General features: G+C 40.1%; 5 protein-coding genes across 8 annotated transcripts in view; 1 reads left to right on the top strand and 4 right to left on the bottom strand.

Annotated features, from left to right (window-relative positions):
• The window catches only part of LOC124070604 (calcitonin gene-related peptide-receptor component protein), a 24,950-nt gene extending 16,698 nt beyond the window's left edge, over positions 1 to 8,252 (bottom strand). The window contains exons 1-4 of one of the 2 annotated variants that reach the window (XM_046410634.1): positions 8,074 to 8,252; positions 7,521 to 7,607; positions 7,271 to 7,432; positions 5,326 to 5,367 (exon numbers count right to left, since the gene is read on the bottom strand). The gene's annotated coding sequence lies outside the window, so the exon portion shown is untranslated. The remainder of the gene's footprint in view (positions 1 to 5,325; positions 5,368 to 7,270; positions 7,433 to 7,520; positions 7,608 to 8,073) is intronic. The other variant, XM_046410635.1, reaches the window with a different exon arrangement.
• Positions 1 to 22,190, top strand: part of asl (argininosuccinate lyase) — a 23,382-nt gene extending 1,192 nt beyond the window's left edge. The window contains exons 1-18 of one of the 3 annotated variants that reach the window (XR_006845213.1): positions 10,306 to 10,730; positions 10,923 to 11,117; positions 11,636 to 11,719; positions 12,573 to 12,629; positions 12,779 to 12,876; positions 12,985 to 13,062; positions 13,177 to 13,254; positions 13,354 to 13,406; positions 13,515 to 13,577; positions 13,695 to 13,809; positions 14,305 to 14,389; positions 14,898 to 14,957; positions 15,061 to 15,144; positions 15,722 to 15,802; positions 16,226 to 16,332; positions 16,456 to 16,691; positions 18,113 to 18,120; positions 22,180 to 22,190. Coding sequence is in view for 2 of the 3 variants with exons in the window: in XM_046410604.1 (XP_046266560.1) it covers positions 10,710 to 10,730; positions 10,923 to 11,117; positions 11,636 to 11,719; positions 12,573 to 12,629; positions 12,779 to 12,876; positions 12,985 to 13,062; positions 13,177 to 13,254; positions 13,354 to 13,406; positions 13,515 to 13,577; positions 13,695 to 13,809; positions 14,305 to 14,389; positions 14,898 to 14,957; positions 15,061 to 15,144; positions 15,722 to 15,802; positions 16,226 to 16,332; positions 16,456 to 16,600 (1,404 nt within the window). In the remaining variant the exon portion in view is untranslated. Of the gene's footprint in view, positions 1 to 10,305; positions 10,731 to 10,918; positions 11,118 to 11,635; positions 11,720 to 12,572; positions 12,630 to 12,778; positions 12,877 to 12,984; positions 13,063 to 13,176; positions 13,255 to 13,353; positions 13,407 to 13,514; positions 13,578 to 13,694; positions 13,810 to 14,304; positions 14,390 to 14,897; positions 14,958 to 15,060; positions 15,145 to 15,721; positions 15,803 to 16,225; positions 16,333 to 16,455; positions 17,214 to 18,112; positions 18,121 to 22,179 lie in introns of those variants that run through there. The other 2 variants (XM_046410604.1, XM_046410605.1) reach the window with 2 other exon arrangements.
• On the bottom strand, positions 1,934 to 4,556 carry LOC124071072 (serine protease FAM111A-like). Its single transcript, XM_046411505.1, has one exon. It carries the CDS (start codon positions 4,554 to 4,556, stop codon positions 2,748 to 2,750), a length of 1,809 nt encoding a protein of 602 aa, XP_046267461.1. The 3' UTR covers positions 1,934 to 2,747.
• On the bottom strand, positions 5,845 to 7,324 carry LOC124071071 (serine protease FAM111A-like; the record flags this gene model as incomplete). The annotated part of the gene is given in 3 exon segments (XM_046411504.1): positions 5,845 to 6,594; positions 6,597 to 7,019; positions 7,022 to 7,324. Coding segments are annotated over 3 exon segments (1,476 nt in total), but the record flags the coding sequence as incomplete, so codon positions are not given.
• LOC124070600 (carbonic anhydrase 4-like) lies at positions 18,303 to 23,695 on the bottom strand. Its single transcript, XM_046410610.1, has 8 exons — positions 23,367 to 23,695; positions 21,231 to 21,278; positions 20,077 to 20,241; positions 19,829 to 19,974; positions 19,618 to 19,710; positions 19,466 to 19,532; positions 19,161 to 19,324; positions 18,303 to 18,682 (listed from the first exon to the last, which is right to left on the bottom strand). Exons 1-8 carry the CDS (start codon positions 23,575 to 23,577, stop codon positions 18,494 to 18,496), a joined length of 1,083 nt encoding a protein of 360 aa, XP_046266566.1. The 5' UTR covers positions 23,578 to 23,695; the 3' UTR covers positions 18,303 to 18,493.

Genomic DNA, 23,695 nt, shown 5'->3' with positions numbered 1-23,695 from the left:
GTTTAACGTGCATGTCCAACAACATAAGTTAAAGATAATTAACTCAATGACCGTCTGTTGCGCACTGCATGTTTCTGGCTTCCCTGTCGTCCATTTAATTCCTGATTATGGACACCTCGAGGCAGTGCCTGTACTGGACATAAAAGGTACCAATACCTTTATTCAGCAGTTGAGTGACATGAGCCACGAAGCTAACAATATACTAGCAAGACTCAAATTTGCTGAGACATACAGTAAACATAATTTGACAGCACATTTAACAACACGACCATCTAGCTATTCACCAATAAACTGTAGTCCATGTGTTTCTAATGTTGAGGCAACCAGGGCATTTCATTTACGCATCTGGTACTCCAACGAGTATTTCCAGCAGCAGACCGTGTATGTGGGACTGACTCAAAGCAAACTGCAGTGCCACATTCACCATAATGAAATCAGTTCAGCAGTTTTTCTGCTCTGATGGAAGGAAAAATATCCATCAGTATGCTGTACACAGGAGCAAACAGTAAAGACACTTCTGTTAAAAAAAAACAAAAAAACAAAACCCTGACAGTTTCTTGTAATCAAACATCTGTGCTTTGTAAAACCTCACTGACTTTGTGAGTTTGTGAGGCATCATGGTGGTGAGGAAGTCTTTGACAATCTCTGGACTCTGCCTGCTGCAGGGCATCTTCGACAGGTACTTCAGCGTCTGTGTGGAAATGCAGAGAAAACTGTGAGCACATTGTTGTTAAAGCGTGCATTTGACACTACAGATTCCTAAAGAAGGAATACGTCAGCGAAGAGAGGACGTCTGCCGACCTCATACATGATGGTGTTGAGGTTCTGCTGCCCGGCGCTGTGTTTGTTCTTCCCGCTGTCTTTCCTCTGTTCCTTCAGGTCTGTCAGGAGTTTGAACACCTGGGAAACACAAACAATTATTTCATTTCTTAACTGGACAGCACAACAAGATTTAATGTAAAACAGTGAGACATAATTTCATTTTTCATTCCTGAAAAGAAGAAAACAAGTCAAGTTTAATCTCAGCTTAATGGTCAATTTACAGGCTTTTGGAGCTTTTAATCTGGAAGTTCTGTTCTTTTCTGTTTTATTTTTTAATTTCAGCTTGTCAGGCTGAGTTTACAGCAGAGCGTTTGTGTAAATAACACTAACCCAGCAACACAAAGCCTCAGTTTGTATTAACGGCTGTCCGATGTAATAAAAACATGACAGCATCCAGTGTTTTGTGGCTTATTCGGAGTCTAAAAACGCACACAGACGTTGGGGAGGTGCTGACCACCGTACGGCTGTGGAGGAAATCAGCAGCACACTCGTAGGCAGCAAAAATAGAGCAAAAGCTGCTTTAATAAACTGCCACCGATAGCTTATTCGTCTTTACAATTAAATAGTACTGTCTCTTTTAAAATCCAGAAAGATGTGAAAATGCGTCTAAAACCAGTTGCACTCCGTTTCCCACAGCAATAAATCACATGGAAACTGCGACAGAGACGCAGATATTCTACCTTTAATCACAATATTTGACTAAAGCTCACATTAACAAAATTCAATGAACAATTAGCCAACACACTGTACAAAAATCAGGAGGAAATATCAAAAATTCTTACACTTCCATTTCTCCAGGCACTTAGCGTTGGTCCGTTGCAAAATCGTCCGTGTTAAAAATATAGACTAGATCTTCAGTTTCGGAAGCAAAAAAGCTGTCTTTCGTGTTCCGAATTTTATTTCAGATAAAAAACAAAAATGTCCCTATTATCCTCGTTCTCAATGTTATTTATTGGTTTTACATTTTAATATGTCCACCACGCCACTTAATTTTAACATGTTTTGTTCTCTAAAGAAGATCCCAAGAAAACTCATAAGGAGCGTTGCATTATTCGGACTGATGAATATCAGTAACATTTACTATGAGCATCATAAAATCCACAAACACAAGTTTGTACTGCTTCTTAGGCGTTTACTTGCTCATTGTCATACAGAGTTTGATTCATTACAATATAACAAGTCTTATGAAGGTAAATGCAAGTCTAAAGAATTACATTGTACAGAAGATGCATGAGGAATATGCAGTAATACAACACAATTTGCCTACAATATACTATGTGTAATATGATCTGTTTGTGAATTCTAAATGTAACTGCATAGCAAGCTCATGTTGGTGGCAACGCAGCAATATTCAGCCATCAGCAAGTATAAGAAACAGTCATAGCCAACAATTCACCAGGCTGAGAGACCCAAAGCACAATCAAATATGACATTATCTTGGCAAATATAAATTCGGTTAGTCTTTCCATTATACAGAGTTTTAAAAATAAAAAAATAATAAATCAAATGACAATGAAACAGCTCCACAAGGTGCCATCTGAGAGGAATAGAGTGAAGGAGCTGTGGTATGGCCATGCAAGCCGCTGCTGTGCACATGGTATATAGTACAGGAAGATTTACTGTACTTCAGTGATGCCTACTTACATACTCCTTTAAGCCCATAGAATAAAAACAGAAAACAAGACTCTAGAATAAGCTTTGTAAAACCAACTTTATACTGTGTTACTAAAAAAGGAACACACACCAAAACACACAAAGAAGTTTAGTAAAATTCTGCCAAATTATGTCAGCGTGTGTGATAAAGTCAGTTTCCACCAATAGTGTACTGCTTTTCTCTGGCATTTATGATAGTAAATTTACGAAAATGCTCCTCACTGCTGGAACTACTCTAACCATCTCTTTTGTCAGCAGTTAGCTGTGCACCCTTAATCTGTGGCCATTGGGACGGGTTCATCTAGCTGAAGGAGGAACTCAAAAAACACCTTCAAATGCTCGTCATTTGTAACCACTGAATTATTTGATGCATTTTGAAAGATTGTAAGATATCTGCTCTGAACCAGTTTCCTCAAATTGATCATCATGTTTTGGTGTTTTGCATAATTGTAAGCGAGGTATTTCTGCAACACGTCAAACCTTTTTTTCTCCACCAACTGGACAAAGACGCGTTCGAGAATGACGGACAAAGGATGGCCATACTCTATGACACTCTGTCCACCCTTTACGGTGGGGTAGTGATATCCCCCTGTGTGCATTGCAATGACATTGCAGTGTTCATCAAAAACAGGAGAGCCAGATGAGCCAAAATAAAAACAAGTATTGTACGTCACAACCTGTCTATACTGTTCAACAGATTCTGCCACATCCTCAAAGAAAGTTTGGGTAACCATCTGAATGAGCATTTCATTTTCACGACGATGCCTCTCCACAGCCTGCTTGCGGTCATTCAACGGAACAATCCAACATGGATCTATCTTTTTCACATGATTGTGAGGATGCCCAATGATGCAAATCCCACCATTTTGGGGAAGGAATCCAAAGTGTGCTAAGAGACCATCAGGCAATCTCTGATCACCACCAAGCCTTAACAAAGCCCAGTCACACTTGTGTCCTGACTCATCAGAATCGTATTCAAAGCCAGCGACCTCTTTCACTTCTATTCCTGACTCCACCTGGTCCAGACTTTCGAAAGAGAAATGGACTGTGGCCCCCTCATAAAGCTGTCTTGTGCTCTTATTATAAATGTTCCTAATTACGTGGCCATTTGTGAGGACAAACTTGTCAAAGAGGAGAAAGCCACTTCCCAATGGTGTCCCATTTGTTCTCACATGACAAACAGAATCACTGAGCTCCATCAGTTTCTTCATCGTTCTCACTTCCCTGCACGTCTCAGCACTCTTTCCATACTCAACACGGAAAAGATCCTGTATAGGATAACCCTTAGGTACTGGCTGAGTTTTCACCCATTTCGCCAAATCTTTTAACAAGTGATCTTTTATCTTTTTTGAATTTGGTATTTCAGCCAAAAAAAATTCTGGTGCCACATTACAATTTAGATCTGGTTCCTCTTTTGGTGTGGTGTCCCTCACAGACTCAGCTGTGGCAGGCTCCTGCAGAGGATCAGGGTTTCCGTCCAGTGTATGAGATTCTTGTTGCATTGTGTAAGCATCATCAAGACTGCCAGACTGACTGTGTGGTGGACTAGAACTACTGAGCAGTATGATCTTGAATGTTGCACCGTTAAGATCATCGACAAGATTGGACATTTCAGTGGTCACCTCGGTGCTTTTGTCAGAGAGCTCACAGTCCTTTTTGAACGCGATATCCAGAAAGCGACCATCTCTTTTTAGAGCTTGGCTCACTTTTTCCCCTTTGTATGCATAAACGGTTATTTCGTCAATGTCTGATTTTAGTTCTGGATTTTTCATGATTTTCTTTATATCTTTACCTCCTCTTGTCAGTACATGAAACATCACAAGCTCGTCAGATGGTCCCTTCTTTCTGGGATCAACATAGTAGTGATTTTTGACCGACTGCTTCTGCTTCCCTTCAGCTTTAATGTACTTTATAGTCAGCCGTTCATTCTTAATTAAACTGCATGGAAAGTGTGAACTGATAGCTTTTCCCTCTCTTACAATAACAAGCTCCTTGCTTTTGTTTTTTTCAGCATTTTTTCTAAACTTTACACTTCTCCTCAGCGAGGCCTCAATAGTTCCTGCTCGATTGCAGGTAAGCATGATGGGTTTCTTGTCACTCCCGCACCACTCGAAAGTATGGGTTGCATGAGGCTCCTCTCTCTGGGAATAAAACACATCAAATTGAATTATTTAAATACAATGAAAGCAGTTTTAGATCTTAAAGCATTCATCAATCCATTATCTATACCTGATTATCCAGTTTTAGCAGTTTTAGATTTTAAAGCATCCATCAATTCATTATCTATACCTGATTATCCAGAGAACAGTGGGGGGTTGGAGCTGATGATCCCTGCTGACATTGGGTGAGGGCCACAGCACACTCTGGAAAAGTTGTCTGTTTATCACACAGTTGGCACAGAGATAGACAACATTTGTTATATTAAGTCAAATACGTACAGCTTTTTGTAAATAGAGGCTATGCACTGCATTGCCAAACATTTGGCAACACAGCTGCATTTAGCAGAGGCAAATGACAGACAATTATGTGCTTAAATTAAAAGGAAGATGGGATAATGTTAACTAAGCGGACAGTGGACCACGGTAGAGATAGAAAGATTGATCGGTTTGGAGATTCATCAGTGCCAATAGGACTTTTTGCATCTATGTGGTATCACCAGAACTTCCGGCCAAGAGCCAATTTTATTTATCAGAAGTCAGATGAAATTGCCAAATCCATATAAATCCATAGCCTCAAAAATCAAGATGTTGTGGTAAAGGTGCACACATTCATTTAAAACAGTTTGAATTATTTACTAATGACTAATAATGTCTTGAATGTAGAGCTCATCACACAGATGAACACTGGTACCTCCAAAACAGGTTTGTCCATTGGTCCTTTGAGTTGTCTTACCTACAGGAAAGGGTAAAAAAATAGGATTAATTTCTAATGACTTACAATACCCAAGGAATTGTCATTTTGTGTATTCATATAAATCTGACAGTTATGACTCAATAGTAAAAACACAACAATAAATAGAACTAAACTAAGGTGGCCATTACTCTTATTGAGTCTTTACACTTATGGCAAATAAAACACACTCTCAAACATAAAAAGTGAATATTTTGGTGGAATTTAGTGAAAGTCAACCTACCAGGAGTTCAGAGACAGCAGACTGTAACAAACCGCAGAGCACACCAGTTAAATCTGCCTGGGCATGTGGGTGTGGCGTTCGTTACACAATAAAAACAGGAAATCACTGTAATGCTTAATACGTCATAATGAAACAACAAAATAAGACAGTAAATAGCATAATAATTAAACAGGTAAGTATGTAACAATAAATTAAATTCAGCGCACCTTCAATAATAACAGCAAGACCGGCTCTTATCAAAGGACGGTGGAGCAGTGAAATCCCCCTGTGTGCATTGCAATGACACTGCAGTGTTCATCCAAAACAGGAGAGCCAGATAAGCCAAAATAAAAACAAGTATCGTACGTCACAACCTGTCTATCCTGTCTAACAGATTCTGGCACACCCTCAAAGAGAATTTGGATAACTATCTGAGCGTGCATTTCATTTTCACAACGATGCCTCTCCACAGACCGCTTGCAGTCATTCAATGGAACAATCCAGCATGGATCTATCATTTTCACACCACCTTCAGGATGCCCAATGATGCAAATCCCACCACTTTGGGGAAGGAATCCAAAGTGTGCTAAGAGACCATCAGGCAATCTCTGATCACCACCAAGCCTTAACAAAGCCCAATCACACTCGTGTCCTGACTCATCAGAACCGTATTCAAAGCCAGCAACCTCTTGCACTTCTATTCCTGACTCCACCTGGTCCAGACTTTCGAAAGAGAAATGGACTGTGGCCCCCTCATAAACTTGTCGTGTGCTCTCATTATAAATGTTCCTAACTACATGGCCATTTGTGAGGACAAACTTCTCAAAGAGGAGAAAACCACTTTCCAGCAATCTCCCGTTTATTCTCACATGGCAAACAGAATCACTGAGCTCCATCAGTTTCTTCATCGTTCTCACTTCCCTGCACGTCTTAGCACTCTTTCCATACTCCACACGGAAAAGATTGTGTACAGGATAACCCTTAGGTACTGGCTGAATTTTCATCCATTTCACCAAAACTTCAAACTGCGAAGACAAGTGAACTTGTGTCTTTTTTGAATTTGGTATTTCACCAAAAAATTTTCTGGTGCCACATTACAATTTAGATCTGGTTCCTCTTTTGGTGTGGTGTCCCTCACAGACTCAGCTGTGGCAGACTCCTGCAGAGGATCAGGGTTTCCGTCCAGTGTATGAGGTTCTTTTTTCATTGTGTAAGCATCATCAGGACTGCCAGACTTACTGTGTGGTGGACTAGATCTACTGAGCAGTATGATCTTGAATTTTGCACTGTTAAGATCGTCGACGAGATTGGACATTTCAGTGGTCACTTCAGCGCTTTTGTCAGAGAGCACACAGTCCATTTTGAACACAATATTCAGAAAGTGATCGTCTCTTGCTAGAGCTTGATTCACTTTATCCCCTTTCATGCTTAAACGATTAATTCGTCCATGTTTGATTTTAGTTCTGGGTTTTTCATGATTTTCTTTATATCTTTACCTCCTTTTGTCAGCACATGAAACATCACAAGCTCGTCAGATGGTCCCTTCTTTCTGGGATCAACATAGTAGTGATTTTCGACTGACTGCTTCTGCTTCCCTACAGCTTTAATGTACTTTATAGTCAGCTGTTCATTCTTAATTAAACTGCACGGAAAGTGTGAACTGATAGCTTTTCCCTCTCTTACCATAACAAGCTCCTTGCTTTTGTTTTTTTCAGCATTTTTTCTAAACTGTGCACTTCACCTCAGCGAGGCCTCAATAGTTCCTGCTCGATTGTAGATAAGCATTATGGGTTTCTTGTCACTCCCGCACCACTCGAAAGTATGGGTTGCATGAGGCTCCTCTCTCTGGGAAGAAAACACAACAAATTGAATTATTTAAATACAATAAAACCAGTTTTAGATCTTACAGCATCCATCAATTCATTATCTATACCTGATTATCCAGAGAGCAGTGGGGGGCTAGAACTGATGATCCCTGCTGACATTGGGTGAGGGCCACAGCACACTCTGGAGAAGTTGTCTGTTTATCACACAGTTGGCACAGAGATAGACAACATTCGTTATATTAAGTCAAATACGTACAGCTTTTTGTAAATAGAGGCTAGACACTGCATTGCCAAACATTTGGCAACACAGCTGCATTTAGCGGAGGCGAATGACAGACAATTATGTGCTTAAATCAAAAGGAAGATGTTAACTAAGTGGACAGTGGACCACGGTAGAGATAGAAAGATTGATCGGTTTGGAGATTCATCAGTGCCAATAGGACTTTTTGCATCTATGTGGTATCACCAGAACTTCCGGCCAAGAGCCAATTTCATTTATAAGAAGTCAGATAAAATGGCCAAATCCATATAAATCCATAGCCTCAAAAATCAACATGTTGTGGTAAAGGTGCACACGTTCATTTAAAACAGTTTGAATTATTTACTAATGACTAATAATGACTTGAATGTAGAGCTCATCACACAGATGAACACTGGTACTTTCAAAAGAAATTTGTCCATTGGTCCTTTGAGTTGTCTTACCTACAGAAAAGGGCAAAAAAATAGCATTAATTTCTAATGACTTACAAGGAATTGTCATTTTGTGTATTCATATAAATCTGACAGTTATGACTCAATACTAAAAACACAACAATAAATAGAACTAAACTAAGGTGGCCATTACTCTTATTGAGTCTTTACACTTATGGCAAATAAAACACACTCTCAAACATAAAAAGTGAATATTTTGGTGGAATTTAGTGAAAGTCAACCTACCAGGAGTTCAGAGACAGCAGACTGTAACAAACCGCAGAGCACACCAGTTAAATCTGCCTGGGCATGTGGGTGTGGCGTTCGTTACACAATAAAACAGAAAATCAGCATCCACAGCCAGCTGTAACAATGCAGCTCAAGATGCACTAAAACAAAACGAAACCAAACGTATCAGACTTGCAGCTAATCAAATAGCTACATCACCTGGATTAGGTTAACAAGCTAACAAAGTTACCTACACAGCAACTTGCTCCATGTACTTTTCCACCCACTCAACATCATCACAGAAGATTAGTTATTGAGCTATTGAGTCTTTACACTTATGGCAAATAAAACACACTCTCAAACATAAAAAGTGAATATTTTGGCAGCTCATGTACACAATAAAAATAGGAAATCCCCTTAATGATTAATACATTATAATAAAGCAACAAAATAAGACAATAAATAGCATAATAATTAAACAGGTAAGTTTGCAACAATAAATTAAATTCAGCGCACCTTCAATAATAACAGCAAGACACCTTGTAATGCAAAGTGGGAACACCAGTTTATTTAATCTATTACATGGGCATAAGTCAGCCACTTGTGGCAAATCTTTAAGTTAAGAATGATGATTGTTTGCTTCTTCTCGACCGGAAATATCTCCATACTTAAGACGTAAGACGCAATCAACCGTCAATCTCCTTCTTTGTTTGACTGGCGGAGTACAAACCAACCTCCACCGACTGTATGCTACTGGAATGTAACATCATGACATTATAAAGAAGTTATATTATGGATATTAAAAATATATTTGAACCTGATGTTCCTCCCTCTGAGAGACATATGTTGTTCAGCTTCTTTCCCCATATGTACCAACCTGTCCTTCAATCGATCTGCAGGGAACTTCGCATTATCTGACACTTTCCCTTTCAGGGTGTAGTAGAGTCCTACATGTTTTAATCAGACCTAATCTTAGCCATAATATAAAATAATTAAATGAAATTAAACTTTTCCAAAAGGTGTCAGTATCCAACAGTAATGTAAATCCATTAGTAGATAGATTCAGCAAGATCATATTAACCTCAAATAAGTCCTCTCAAACCACTTCCAGCGGTTTCATACACCATGAAACTAAAATATCAAGCGGCTCTCATCAAAGTTTTGTATATGTATAACAGAGCTTCATCCCAATTTCCCCCAGGGATCAATAAAGTATTCTGATTCTGATTCTTTCAAAGCCTTCCACTTAAATCTAACCATGTATCTCATTAAATTGAACACCTTCTAACACTTCTTTTTATCTTTCATGCGCCTTTTTTATCAGTTCATTAATTGTGGTACTTAAATACCCCAGCAGCCCTTTCCATGGGCTTGCTCTGTAGTGTGAACCCATACTGATTATCTGTTTTCTTACAGTGACCAGCAGGTGGAATGATTTTGCTGCTGAAATTTAAAGATTGTGTCTCCTCACTAACTATTGAAATCTGTCTGCTCTGCATTTCACCACACGTAAGAATCCTCCCCTCTTTTCCAGACAGCATCTGTGTGTACTACTTTCCTGCCACCTTAATACAGTGTCGCTTACTGCTTAGAATTAGTGAGTTTTTAGATATATTTCCTGAAAATGCTTAATTTTCAACCTAATTTTTGTATTTCACTGCACAGCCACTCATGTATACAAAAAGTTTTTAATATTTGATATAACCGGTGACACATACAGAGTCAGCCAAAATAATGTATACACACATCAGGAAAAGAAAAATATGCATAAATATTGGGAAAATATCGTACAACAGTACACAGTGTTATCGTAATTTTTTCAAACTTTGAAAGAGGTGTCTATATGTATAGAAATACTTATACAAATGAAATATTTATGCATGTTTTTCTTTTCCTGGTGTGTGTTATTTTGGCTGCCCAAATTCAATTAAATTCAATTCAGTTTATTTATATAGCGCCAATTCACAACAAAAGTTATCTCATGACACTTTCCAATTTGAGCAGGTCTAGACCAGACTCTTTAATTAAATTGTAAATAGAGAGAGCCCAACATTCCTCCCTGAGCAAGCACTTGGCGACAGTGGCGAGGAAAAACTGCCTTAATGTACAAAACCTCCCACTTCTTGATTTCTTCCTTGTTCGCATTGTATTTTGTTTGTGCGCCCCCTGGTGCTTCGGGGAATACTGCAACTAACAGCGCGTTGAACACAGAGGTCAGAGTACCGGCCTGGACAGGAACGTCCCAATCAGACTGCGCTGCGTCATTCACTGAGGCTCGCGCGACAAGCAAAGCTTTAACAGAGATTGCGTCGGTCTCAGAACACTGCAAGACGTTCCGGTATTGACTTGTGTACCAGGGGGCAAAATACCCGTCGTCGATGAACATGGCCAGTACAGAGGTAAAGTCGATGTTTAGCAGCAGGACCGCCGGTAACTACGTGATGTTGTTTTAACGCCCAGCTGGAGCCTAAAGCTCTCTGTCAAACTGTGCTTTCCGGTCAAAGCCTCATTGTGCCCGCTAAATGTGTATATCTAACATGATTGTAGCGATTTAAACACATTATGGCCCCTCTGCATGTGCTGCTCAATAGGGAAATAAACTTTGGGGAGGTCGTTTCGTGGGAGACACCGATCCTGTTATGGAGAACTTCAACAAATCCATCGGTTATGACCAGAAGATGTGGGATGCTGACATCCGAGGGAGCAAAGCGTATGTGAAGGCTCTGGAAAAGGCAAGGCTCGTCACCACGGACGAGATGAACCAGATTTCACGCGGGCTGGATCAGGTGAATTCACACACGCAAACAAATGCGGCGCGCCATTCAGCTGATAGACCAACTTTGATTTCAAGTCCAGGCAGGCAAATGACTAAGCTGGATGATTATGACTTCCCTGATACACGGTGCTTTTACACGTTCATGCAAAGAAAATGCAAGTATGTCTGACCTTCAGGGTAGATGTGAGTTAATAGATGACAGCTGGAAATGTGCCGTGGCACAGAAATCCTGTCTGTGTTGTTGACGAGTGTGTGGTGAACAATACCAGCATCATGTGACCGATGTCAGCTGCCAAAAACAGCTTCAGTTATTCTTTCACCCCAACAGTCAGGTCAGTTTTCGGGGTGGATGTTTTGTTTTCTCAGTGGGAGATCATTACAATGAGCACAATTGATGTGAAGAATTCGAAACAAATATCTGCAAAAGTGGCTTCATATATGTGTGCTACATGCCGCTATTTAACAGTGAATTTGTAGACAAGCAAGGCTGTTTCATAGCACTGATACAGTCACTTTTTTATTGTCCAGATCTCTGAAGAGTGGTCCAAAGGTGTTTTTGTGATCAAACCTGGAGATGAAGACATTCATACAGCCAATGAGCGCAGGCTGAAGGTGAGGTAAAGCTTGTTCTTCATAGCTCTGCAGGAGTGAGTTGTATTTCCCATAAGAATAAGAATATGACAGTTCATGGTCTGTTCCACGTCTAGTGTTTTTTAACAGGGCACATTTGAAGGAGGCCTCATAATTCTGCAAGGAAACAGAAATTATTTTGCTGCATTTGTAGCATTATTTCCACTGGTTATGGTGACATTGTACTGCTTATACAGTGTGCTGTACCGAAGTCAGTCAAGCTTCTGCTGCCCTGTGTGACTGCTGCATTCCCAGATTTTAGAAAATAGCTTTTCGAGAACAGTCTTTTACCAACGGGAACAATTCCCAAAACTGTGAAAGCGGGTGTTTACCTAGCGAGTTACAGTCCTGGTATAACAGGTTTTTAGATCCGGGGTGATTTAGATCTGGTGATATTGAAAATTGTCTTTATTGACAACGAATCCCACAAAAAGGCCAAAGCCATCACTCAACTCACTCAACCACTAACAAGTATTGTTTGTGTAGTCGGACAATTTCCCTCAGTTTCGTTATGCCATGTGCAGTGACAGTAAAGACTATTCTATTCTATTCTATTCCATACTTGTACAATACTCGAGTATTGAGAGATGGACTAACACATTGTTGCTTTTCCTCTCTTTTTTCGGGGGGTGGCATAACAGCAGCCGCCATGTTTTGAATGTCACTCTCTCATGGAACATTTGAGTGAACTATCAGCCAGAGAGTGTGGATAGTTTTAGTGTTTTTATTCTTTAACTCGTGGGCTGTAGATATCCTGTTTTTCTTCGGCTTTGAAGACTCTGTGGCAGTTGTGATGAGACATTTTATTGTGCACTTTTATTTCCTGTTTTTCCAGGAGCTGATTGGTGCACCCGCAGGAAAGCTGCACACTGGCAGGAGCAGAAACGACCAGGTTTGTCTTCACAGTATCAGAAGCGCAGTGACTGAATTTGTGTTTGGAGTTGCAGCATTTATAACAACACGTATCACTTCAATGTAAGGGCCAGCTGATAAAGTATCATGAGACTGTGTATTGTGTGTGTGTGTGTTTGGGTTGACCAGGTTGTCACTGACATGAGGCTGTGGCTGCGGGATGCCATCTCAACCCTGGCAGACGACGCCGTACAGCTGATCTCGACCATGGTGGAGCGGGCAGCAGTGTGAGACAAACACTCACTGGTACATGCAAACACCACACACATCTAAATGTAACTGAGCTTTTTTAACAGCAATGTGGCGTCTTCTGTCACCTCTTTACCGAACCTCAGAGAAATTGATGTCCTGTTTCCTGGTTACACACACATGCAGAGAGCCCAGCCAATCAGATGGAGCCACTGGATCTTAAGGTGCAGTTTATAAAATGAAACGTACACTGCATCGTTTGTTTGTTTGTTGTTTACATGAAATGATGTGTTGTTTATGTGAGTCTGCTGCTTCTCTTTCCCCGCCCGAACCTTCAGTCATGCTGTTGCTCTGAGCAGAGATGTGGACCAGCTTCAGCAGATCAAGAAAAGAGTGAATGTTTTACCTCTCGGCAGGTACGCCATGAACACACACACACACACACACACACATTGTCGCAGACGCTGATTTATTCACAGACGCGATCTTTTAAGAATGATTCTTGTCGCTTGCAGTGGCGCCATCGCTGGGACACCGTTTGACATTGACAGGGAGATGCTGCGTAAAGGTCAGGATAAAAATGGCCGACCTCTCACTGTCCTGACAAAATTTTATTTATGAAATATGTGTTTTTAAAAGCTGAAATTATATAATTTCTCCCCATCTGGATCTGTAGAGTTGGACTTTGATGACATCAGTCTAAACAGCATGGATGCCACGGGCCAAAGGGACTTTGTTGGTACCTAAACCATATAGCTCAGTCAGCTACATAAATGGATGCGAACCGTGAAAGCATATAAAGTGAGAGTGTTGTCTAAGTTCAAGTCTGTGTGTGTCTGTGTGTGTGTTTCCTCAGTGGAGTTCTTGTTCTGGGCTTCCTTGTGTTTGACCCATCTCAGTAAGATGGCTGAGGACCTGATGCTGTACAGCACAAAGGAGTTCTCCTTCATCACACTCTCTGATGCCTACAGGTGAGTTTGCGTTTCATTGTGCGACCCAGAATCGCTGAGTGCACATGTTCTCAAATTGGTACAAGTTGAATCGGATCATCATTTTGTGGTTTTGTGCCCTAAGCTGTGTGTGTTTTATTTAAGGGCCTTGTAGCTGAAGAACCTGAACGTGTTGTTTTAGACCAAAATGTAATATGGCAGGTCTGGTGGTGTTTCTGTCCTTGATGATAAAATTGTACATCTCGTCAGTGTAACAAAAAGAAGTAGTTGGCATTCATCGGCTACAGTTCCCATCAGTCAAGATGTTAAGAGTTTATGTCACATACTTTACGATATCAAAGTGAAAATTCATGTCTGTCACTTTTGTAAAGTTCACTTTAAATCTTCATGTTACTACTGTGAACTGTGCCACATTTCATAAAGCCCAGTCATTTATTGTGCTGCTGAAGCATGTGTTTACCTCCACTTACCCATTCCCTTCTCTTCACTTCTCATCTTAACTGTGTGTGTGTGTAGCACAGGCAGCAGTTTGATGCCCCAGAAGAAGAACGCTGACAGTCTGGAGCTGATCAGGAGCAAAGCAGGTCGTGTTTTTGGCAGAGTAAGATGAAAAAGACTTTTGTTAAATCATGTGTTTATGTGCTCACAGAAGGGCTGATTTTTGCAAGTTAACGTTGCCTCTCGACCATTTTTCTATCTAATGATAGAAGAAAATAAACGGTCGTGTGTAAGAAGCGATGATGCTGAAATGGCTCTTTAATGTGCCTTTCTAAAACTAAGTGGCGATATTTTGATATAATTACGTCACACCTTTGAAAACACACATACGTTAGTGCAAATGACGACCGCATTTGCCTTCAAGTTTTTTACTTGCTGTTGCAAAATGTTGCTCAAATATTTCTCTGTCACTTATTAAAGGAGGATCAATATGTTAAAGGTGCATTTTGTGCAGACTTTTCACTCCTTCCACCTTCTGATAGAAACTCTCCTCTGGAAAACCAGCGCCCTCGTGTGTCATGAAACTAGAGAGCAGCACACCCAGACTTGCTTTAACACACTTTACTGCTGCATTTTGTACTTTGTCTAACTCTGCTTTGTCCGTATTTCAGTGCGCAGGGTTCATGATGACGCTGAAGGGCCTGCCCAGCACCTACAACAAAGACCTGCAGGTATCAAAGTGTGTCTCTGTGGGCTTTCAGTTCATGAGAAGGACTTTTTTTTTGTTTCCTCTCTAATGCTGCGCTGTGTTTGTTCTGGTCACCCTTTTTTCAGGAGGATAAGGAAGCCATGTTTGACTGCTATGATACTGTTCATGCTGTGCTGCAGGTGACGGCTGGAGTCATGTCAACGCTCAAGGTTAGAGATTTAAGTCACGTTAGTAAATTGTAAAAGATAAAAACACCTCTTTGTCTCATGGGTACAGTGTAGTTGCAGATCAAAAATTTCAACTTGGGGTGCGAAGGTGCTTTTTATATAAACATCTCTTTTTGTCTGCTACATCATAATAATGTGTGCAAAATATAACTGTCTTTAATAAACTGAATTATGACCATCTGTATTTAGACTTTAACCAGTTTTACTGCACTGCGCACAGTATTTTTTATTATTTTCAGATCTTTTATTTTTTTAAAAAAAGAAGATTGGCTAACCTTGTGTTATTTAATCTAATTATACTCATTTTCATTCAGTTCGGGTGTCCAGCTCAGTGAACCAGTATTGTGCTGATTTCTGCAGTCGCACATCAAGTGTATGTTGCAAGTTGCATGTTGTCAGTTTTAGTAACAAAATGTAAAGACAGAATATTATTTACCAACCCCTTGTGCCTCACTGCTTAAATAATCTTGAACAAAAGGATGCTAAAAACAAATCCTGCCGTGGACCTCCCAGCCGTTCAAAAGATAAAATGACTTTGTGTTGTTTTCCTGTGTCTCAGATCGACCAGACTGTGATGGAAGCCGCCCTGAGTCCTGACATGCTGGCTACTGACTTGGCCTATTACCTTGTGAGGAAGGGGGTGAGTAACATTTAGGTGTAGTACACATTGTGAGAACATTTTCACAAAGTAATTACCAAAAAAGTTTGAAAAGAAAATCAAAGTCAGTGTGAATGTGGTCGGTGCCAGTAAGACAGTGACACTGACCACACAATGACTATAAGTTATGACTTTTGTTTTTGGTAACCAGTCAACATAAATTGATCTGCCTCGGCTGCGCACACACATGTAATGTCCCAAGTTTGAGCCTTTTTTTATTTCTATTTTTGCTTGTAATACTTTGAATTTCTGGTGAATGACAAGAACCACTGAGGACAGAAAACACATGGATGAAAAAATACTTTATGTAGCATAGCTGTAATAAAGACAGTAGTGAATGTGTTTTTCACTACTGTTTACATCTGTGTGTGTTGTAGTGCAGCTCTTTGTTATTCTGTGTTGCAGGTGCCATTCAGAGAGGCCCATGGTATGTCTGGTAAAGCTGTGTTCACAGCTGAATCCAGAAATATTCCTCTGAATCAACTCACTGTGGAGGACCTGAGTGCTATTAGGTGAGTCTCTTCTTATTCCCACACACACCAAAGAGCCTAAACTCTCTGAAACATTACTGTACTTTCTCCTCTCATGGGTTCTGAATTTCCTCTCGCTTTCCCTTCTCTCTTCTGTCATGTTAGCCCTCTGTTTGACAGTGACGTGTCCTCAGTGTGGGACTACAGGAGCAGTGTGGAGCAGTATAGCGCCCCCGGAGGCACCGCCAAGAGCAGCATTGCCGCGCAGGTGGAACACCTGAGGATCTGGCTTAAGAAACTGGCACAGTGACCTCGACCGAATTTCACCTTAAAATTATGAATCAGATTTGCTGTATGGAATAAGCATGAAATGTGGGGTTGAGGTTGAAGTGCCTTTTTTTGCCTCTTCAAATTTGGGATGTTTCAAAATAAGGTGGGAAAAACAAAAGTTCATCAAATTGGGTTTACAACCTTATCTAATTAAGTCTGATTGATTTCTACACCACAGGGATTTTCATCTTCCTGTCTAACCCTGTCTAAAGGATCGAGTTGTTGCTCTTTAATGGTGCAGAAAGAGTCGAGACAACAACAAACGTGTGAACGTCCATAATTCTAATATTAAATGTAAATGTGTTCTAGTTTTCTACTTGATTTAATGTACATATGATTTTGCCAATGTACAGTTAACCTCATAAAGCTGACCTGCACATGAGAACAAAATGGTGGGGTAAGGCAGGTTTTTTGTGGAGTTTTTGGGGGTTTTATACATAAACTTGCTCAATAAGCAGGTCACATTCTATTGACAGAAAATCAACAATTATTATTATCATGAAAAACCCAATTGGAGGATTCCTAATGCCAACTTGTTAAAGACTCACTGGTTATCCTACACTGGTTAAAATAAATTCATTGGTTGTACTGGCCATTTATTGTTCTTTTTTTTTATATATAGTAAACTGTCAGCAGATTTCTCCCCAGTTTGAATTTCACAAATGTTGATCATACACAAAACAATGCTTAAAACACTATGGAGGTTATATCATAAGCAGAAACAGAGAGGCTGTCACTCTGGTGGAAAATCACAAGTATTTACCGATATGTACATTTAGAACTTATTTGGTTTTCCCACAAATAAACAAGTACAAATAGGAAACACCTTGATTATCTAATCTTATCTATGTTCAATCTATGTTCCTGTTGTAGGGATAACAATACAGAGAACAATATACATGATGAGGAAAGAGGAATTAAAGGAATAAAAAAAGAATAGCTTGTAACTGTGAGAATGAAGAACCTCTAATTCTACACCTTATATTCATTACAATTCTTGGAGAGAAACACATAAAAGTAGATTAGAGATGATGCAAAGCCATACTGTGTGAAAACTAAATATTGATTCCTAATGACACAACAGGCCTCCTGAGGTCAACATCTCTACTCCTCATATGCTGCAGGATATTAAAACTCACTGAGTGTTATCCAGAGGTGAGCTGGGAGACTCTTAATTCAGAAATGATGACTAAAGAGCCAGTGTCACTATTTGATTAACTGAAAAGTCAGTTCACCAAGTCCACAGCAGGCTGTAAGGCACCTTGAGCTAAACGCTAACATGCTCACAAAAACTAACGCTGATGTTTAGCAATTTTTTGTGTTGGCCTTCTAACATTTGCTAATTAGCACTAAACATAAAGTATAGCTGAGGCCGGAGGGAAAGTAATTATGAAATGAAAGTATTTGGTGGTAAAGCTGTCAACAACAATAAAGTCATGACGGGTTATCCTGAGGGGAACATGAATGTGTGACCAAAATTCCATGACAAACCAACAGGAAGTTCACTCATAGACTCAAGGCACCAAAGTCAGTAGGGTACATCATGAATACCACTTTCATCAGGTAATATGCCAGGAGCAATTAATGTTCTGAAATAAATGTAAAATGTGTGCATTTTATGGTTGTGGATGATGACATGACAAAAAAAATGAAAAATTTTAAATGAGACTTTGCACAATAACTTCTCTCACTGCCACAGCAGTCATTTAACAGAATGTAGCGCGTCATAGTTTATGTGCAAATGAAGCTGACATTTTCTTTAGTGAATAATCATTAGCACAAAGTTTGTCGTTTGATCATCACACACACAAAAAGTTGCCTTTATACATACAGTAGCTTTTGTTACTTAAATCGGGTGCTTTCACATGCTGAGTCAGAGAATCAGACCCGTTGTCCCGAGCCCGACTGACAGGACGCCGAACCACAAGTGGACCACACTCGACAGAGGTGCACTCGCCTTGGACCGGTACACAACTCTGCCATCCAGAGGCTGCGTCGGTCTGAAGATGTCAGTCATGGGCTGTCCTGTCCAGAATCGACACTGTTTCACTATTGCATCCAGCTGCAGCCAAGAGGAGAAGAAAGAGGAACTGACTGAGAACCTGACTGGATCTTCACACAGGAAAGAAAGTGAGTGCAGATGCAGCATTTGGTAGTCTAAGGTTGCAGTACAAAGTCGCATTTTTGTTGTTCTGCAAAGAAGGGACAGAAAACGTTGCTGCCGAGCACTGATCCTTCAGTTGTTTGACATTCACTTTCAGCTCTTACAAATGACAGTCATTACAAGAGACAATTCCTATTTTAATTAAAAATCGGAAGTTGTATTTTGCATTGAGATATAATATATCATCACTCATTCTTTTTGTTGTGTCTCAATCACATCTGAGCAATTTAATGAATCAACTGAAGAACCTCAAAAGGTTTTACTGTGTTTCAAGGCAAGTTTAAAAAAATAAAAAAGTTCATTTGACATGATGTTTAATGACATCATTCAGTCTACCGGGTTTAGGAAATGCAACCTTCACTCTACAGCTGCTCACCTGTCGACTGCTGATGGACAGGGTCCTGTGAAACACCGTCCAAGCAACTGCCTGTTCACATCCTGGAGTTGTCATGGAGCCCACATAGCGATAGTAACTGTGGAGATCCTTCGCCGATGGGATAATGTCACTGAGTCGAAAGTTTGGGATCACTGTCCTACTGCCTTCACACAGAAACAGAGAAGCAGAGGAACATAGCAGCAGGGTTAGAATTGGGTAAAACTGTACGATAGACAGTAAATTTAAGGACCTCATACTTGGAAAAAAAGGTTATGTTCTTCCGATTTAAGTAACCAAGCTCATACCATTGTTTTGTACTCGGCCCAAAGCAGCTATTACTGCATCCAAATGGGGATGATCATCACTTGTTTCCTGTGAGGAAAACACCATCAACACTGTGGCACGTTTTATAAATTTATTAAGAATGCAGTTATGAAGACACATCTGAATGTGTTACCTCAAACAGGAAGGCAAGCAGAGCTATACCCGCCATATCATGTTCTGCCTCTGCCAGGGAGCCGTATGGCTCCTTGATGTGGACTATATGGAGCTGGAACCCCAGACACAACAAAATGAATTATACTATAGTGAGCATAGCATGCTGATCCTTGCGTTACCTAAAATATGTTCTGCATAACAAATGATATGTCAGCTCCTGTGTGACGTACCTCCATGGGGAACCTCTCTCCGTCGATGGTGTGTTCTGATCCTGGCCTCCCATTACCTCCCCAGTGGAAGTGAAACTGGGCGGCTCTGTAGTGACCAGGCAGAGCTCCTCCTGTCAGTCGCACCAGCTGAGGTAGGATAAAGTGAGCTACAACAAGGGAAGAGAGACTCTCTTAATACAGATGTCAAACTATAATAATAAACCACAGGTGTTCAGCATTTGAGAACTAGAAAATGGTCCCTTTGTTACCAGAGTGTCCTTTGTTTTCCACTGTAATGTTGATGGTGTTGGCGTGACCGATGAAGATGAAGGGCGGCAGGGCGCTGTTAACGTGCACTTTGTTGGTGACAATATTAATTGGTGATTGCCGTAATCCTCCACAGCTGGGAAACTGAGCTGCCCAGTGGCTGGGGTCTAAAATACACAAACAGCAGCAGCAACAACAACATTATCAAATATTTTTTTCTCACACTACTTAGAGAACAGGTTAGCTGGTTGTTACAAACCACACTAGTCTCCTTTCAACAGCCGATTGGGGCTGATTACACCAAGTGATTCTTGCCCACAAAGCCTTTAAAGATTTATATAACATCCATAAAAACATCCATCGGTTCACCCTGTCTGTTGTGAAAAATGTTGCTTGTACTGCTAATCTCACCGAGATTCAGGATAAAATCTTCTGCTCTCAGCTGTCTTTCCCTTATTGTTTAGGTGCACCACAAAGGAATTTGCTGCGAAATGTCTTGGGTGATCAAGAATGATTATTTGACTTACCTGCATAAAAAACAAAACTATCAAATTTTAGAAGCTGCTGGGTTAGCTCTTAGAGACATCCAGTTAAAACTGGGTCACAAACTGGAGGTGTGATATTTGAATGAAGAGGGCATTTAGGAGGCTGTGGTGAATGTAAAGAAAGACTCCATTCAGTTGCATTGTGGGTATTCACACTTCATAATGCTTCATTATTCTCACCACCTAATTGCTAACTGTGTCTGTTTCTGTCTGTTTTCAGCTTTTTAGCTGAAAATGGTCGCCTGTTGTGGGTGAATATGAAATTATGAAAGTGGTGAGAGTGGATCACAGCACTCAGGTTGTGTGCCATGAGTGTTGTGCCAGAGCTGAAGGAAGTCGCTGAGGAGGTGGTGGTCTAGTGGTTTCACAACTAGAAGTGACCTCTTTTTCAAACTGTACAAGTGATCATGTGATCCCCTGATTAAAGATACTTTTAAAAAAATATGCCGTCTTGCTTCCACAGAAGTTTGTCAGTCTGGCAATGTACTAACAGTCAAATAGTTTTTTACACTAAGGCAGATCAAGTATTGAGGGGTTAAAGTAATTCTAATGATAGTGATGCTCTGGCAGATCTGGCAATTTTGGATTTGTGTCTTTGCATCTGGTCTTACCTCTGCATGTGTCATCACAGGAGTACTGGCTCTGGTAACACCACTGAGCTGGAGAGAAATCACAGCACTCAGGTCAGACGCACACATACAATTTATTCCTCTCAGCGACACAGCAAATGAGCATTAATTCTTAATTAATTCTTCTTGATTTGATTGATGTTCTATTGGCCACAGTGTTGCCTGCTTTCTATGTGACACTGTACTGTGTGAAAAGTAAAGACAAGTGAAATCATTTAAATTGGTTGTATTTGAGTTTTTTGTGGGCATTGGTGCACCAGCATGTTGAAGAAAACTGTTAATAAAACTTTGTTTAATATACGACTGTTGCTACGTGAAATTAGAAGCTCTGCTATTGGCCTGATGGCGAGTAGATTTTTCTGTATTTCTCATTGTTTGCTCTCAAAAAGTCAATGTCCTCAGTCAGAGTTAACAGTTATATCCCTCAAGCTGATCTACACTGCTAAAATAAACATACCTGCTTATGATAAAGATGGCATCTGTGATCATAAAACTGCCTGTTAAATCAGTAAGTGGAAGCTAAATTGCCATTAATGACTTGCATGGCATTACAATAAATGGACAAGCCTCACTTGTTATACAGCGTTCACAAATTAATTGAGTTCAATTAAAACTGTTGTCCTTTAATGATTAACACCAAACGCAGCAAGTTGTAGTTAAAGAGATATTTTTAATCTTTCAGATGAACGAGTTGTGTGTCGTGCAAAAGCGTTTGTGATTACACTGATTGCATTCAGCATGAAGTGGATCACGAGCTCAGAGAGCTTTTATTCAACTCCTTAACTGCCTCTACACCTCTGCATTAAAACATGTCCAACAAACAGGTGCTGGTGAAGTCATTTAGTTTTGTGCTGCGGTTGTGTATTGTATTGCTGATGTGAATGAAACTCCGGTGTCTGACTTTGCGGTGGGAATGAAGGGCTCTATAGAGAACCATTTAGCTAATATAGGAACACAGATTAACCCTGCTGCCTCCCACAATGCCCTTCTTTGAAAGGGGATGACAGTTCTCACCACCTGAGAACAATGCACAGGTGGAGGTTGGCTTTACTCCACCTGGCTCATACACCTGTGTCAAACTGAGCAGCACAAAAAAGTCACACCAAAGACAATCCACTGTAAACCCACCTGCACTGATTTATTTTTATTTTGTTTTCCCTGTAATTACATGATATTTTCTAATCTAACAGCATCCTCAAAAATGGACTCAATTAAGTCTATTTTGTCTTTAAAGTGACCCAAAGTGAGTTTTGAAATAAGAAATAATATTCCTCCTCTTACAAACAATATGGTTAACTCATAAGCAGTAGAAAACAGCTCAGTTCAGTGCACTTAAAACAGCTGTACTTGCTCTGATATGACGCGTGGCTTGTGGTGGTTAATGTCAGCTGATGTTTTCAACAGAAGTAAGAGGGTCTCTCTTTAAAACAAAGCAAAGTCCACTTGAAAGTAGAGTTTCAGAGCCAAGATTAGGCCATTAACAGATTAGTTAACTGAGAAAATTAATCAGCAACTCTTCTGATGATTTTTTATGCCAAAAATCTGTCACATTCATTTCAGCTCAATCTTCTCAAATGGAAAAATGGCTGCTTTCCCCCTGTTTTATAGGACAGTAAATGTTTAAAATGTTTTGGGGTTTTGGTTTGTTGCTTGGACAAATGAAACACTGATGACATCGTGTTGAGCTCAACAGTTTTTGAACGATATTTTTCACTCTTTTCCTGCGTTAATCAATTAATTCAGAAAATAATCAGCAGAATACTGACTGGATGAATGAAAATAATCATGAAAATGAAAAATCCCCCCCCCAAGAAAAACAAAAAAAACAAAGACAAAAAACAACAGGTTGACAATCAATAATAATTATTTCTCCAGCTGTAAACTAAATGTTTTAAGTAGATGTGACTTGATGGAACGCTGCAACAATCTCTTCAGTATATTTTAAGCAACAACAACATGATGTTTTAAATACTGAGATGAAATAAAAATGATTTTTCAAGTTCAAAACTGCCAAATTAATGAGGAAAAAAACTGAACCCAAGTATTTTAATTATCCAAGTATTGTAAGTTTATGCATGTGTGTGTGTGTGTGTGTGTGTATGTGTGTGTGTGTCCTACCTGTGCACTGAGAGAAGACAGAAAGCAGAGTCAGGAGGTAGACAGAAAAATCCATGATCAGTACAGAGACCAGAGAAGATCCTGACAGACTGATTTCAGTCGCCTTCACATACTGACTCTGAGCTGCATTTGAGGGTGGGAGGGAGACGGTCATCAGTGTGACAAAAGGTGTGTGTGTGAGTGTGTAAGACAAGGTGAGAACAAAAGTCATTTTAAGAAAATACCCCTCTTTGTCAGGTGTCCAAAGGAAAGGCCGACACCTGGTGGTAAAATCAAATACTGTGGTGTTAATTCCAGTTAGTTTGCTCTGCTCCCATCGTCGAGCTAAA

This window comes from Scatophagus argus, chromosome 14 (genome assembly GCF_020382885.2).
Source record: "Scatophagus argus isolate fScaArg1 chromosome 14, fScaArg1.pri, whole genome shotgun sequence".
In the NCBI taxonomy this organism is placed as follows: Eukaryota; Metazoa; Chordata; class Actinopteri; family Scatophagidae; genus Scatophagus; species Scatophagus argus.
This window is presented reverse-complemented; position numbering and strand designations above follow the sequence as displayed.

What these genes read in the sequence shown, in the direction of transcription:
- LOC124071072 (XM_046411505.1), bottom strand. Translation starts at nt 4,556, where the DNA reads ATGCTTACCTGCAATCGAGCAGGAACTATTGAGGCCTCGCTGAGGAGA.
- LOC124070600 (XM_046410610.1), bottom strand. Translation starts at nt 23,577, where the DNA reads ATGACTTTTGTTCTCACCTTGTCTTACACACTCACACACACACCTTTT. An exon ending in TGTCTTCTCTCAGTGCACAG is followed by an intron (nt 21,279 to 23,366) that starts GTAGGACACACA and finishes ATTTCTCTCCAG; the next exon opens with CTCAGTGGTGTTACCAGAGC. An exon ending in GGAAAACAAAGGACACTCTG is followed by an intron (nt 19,975 to 20,076) that starts GTAACAAAGGGA and finishes CCCTTGTTGTAG; the next exon opens with CTCACTTTATCCTACCTCAG.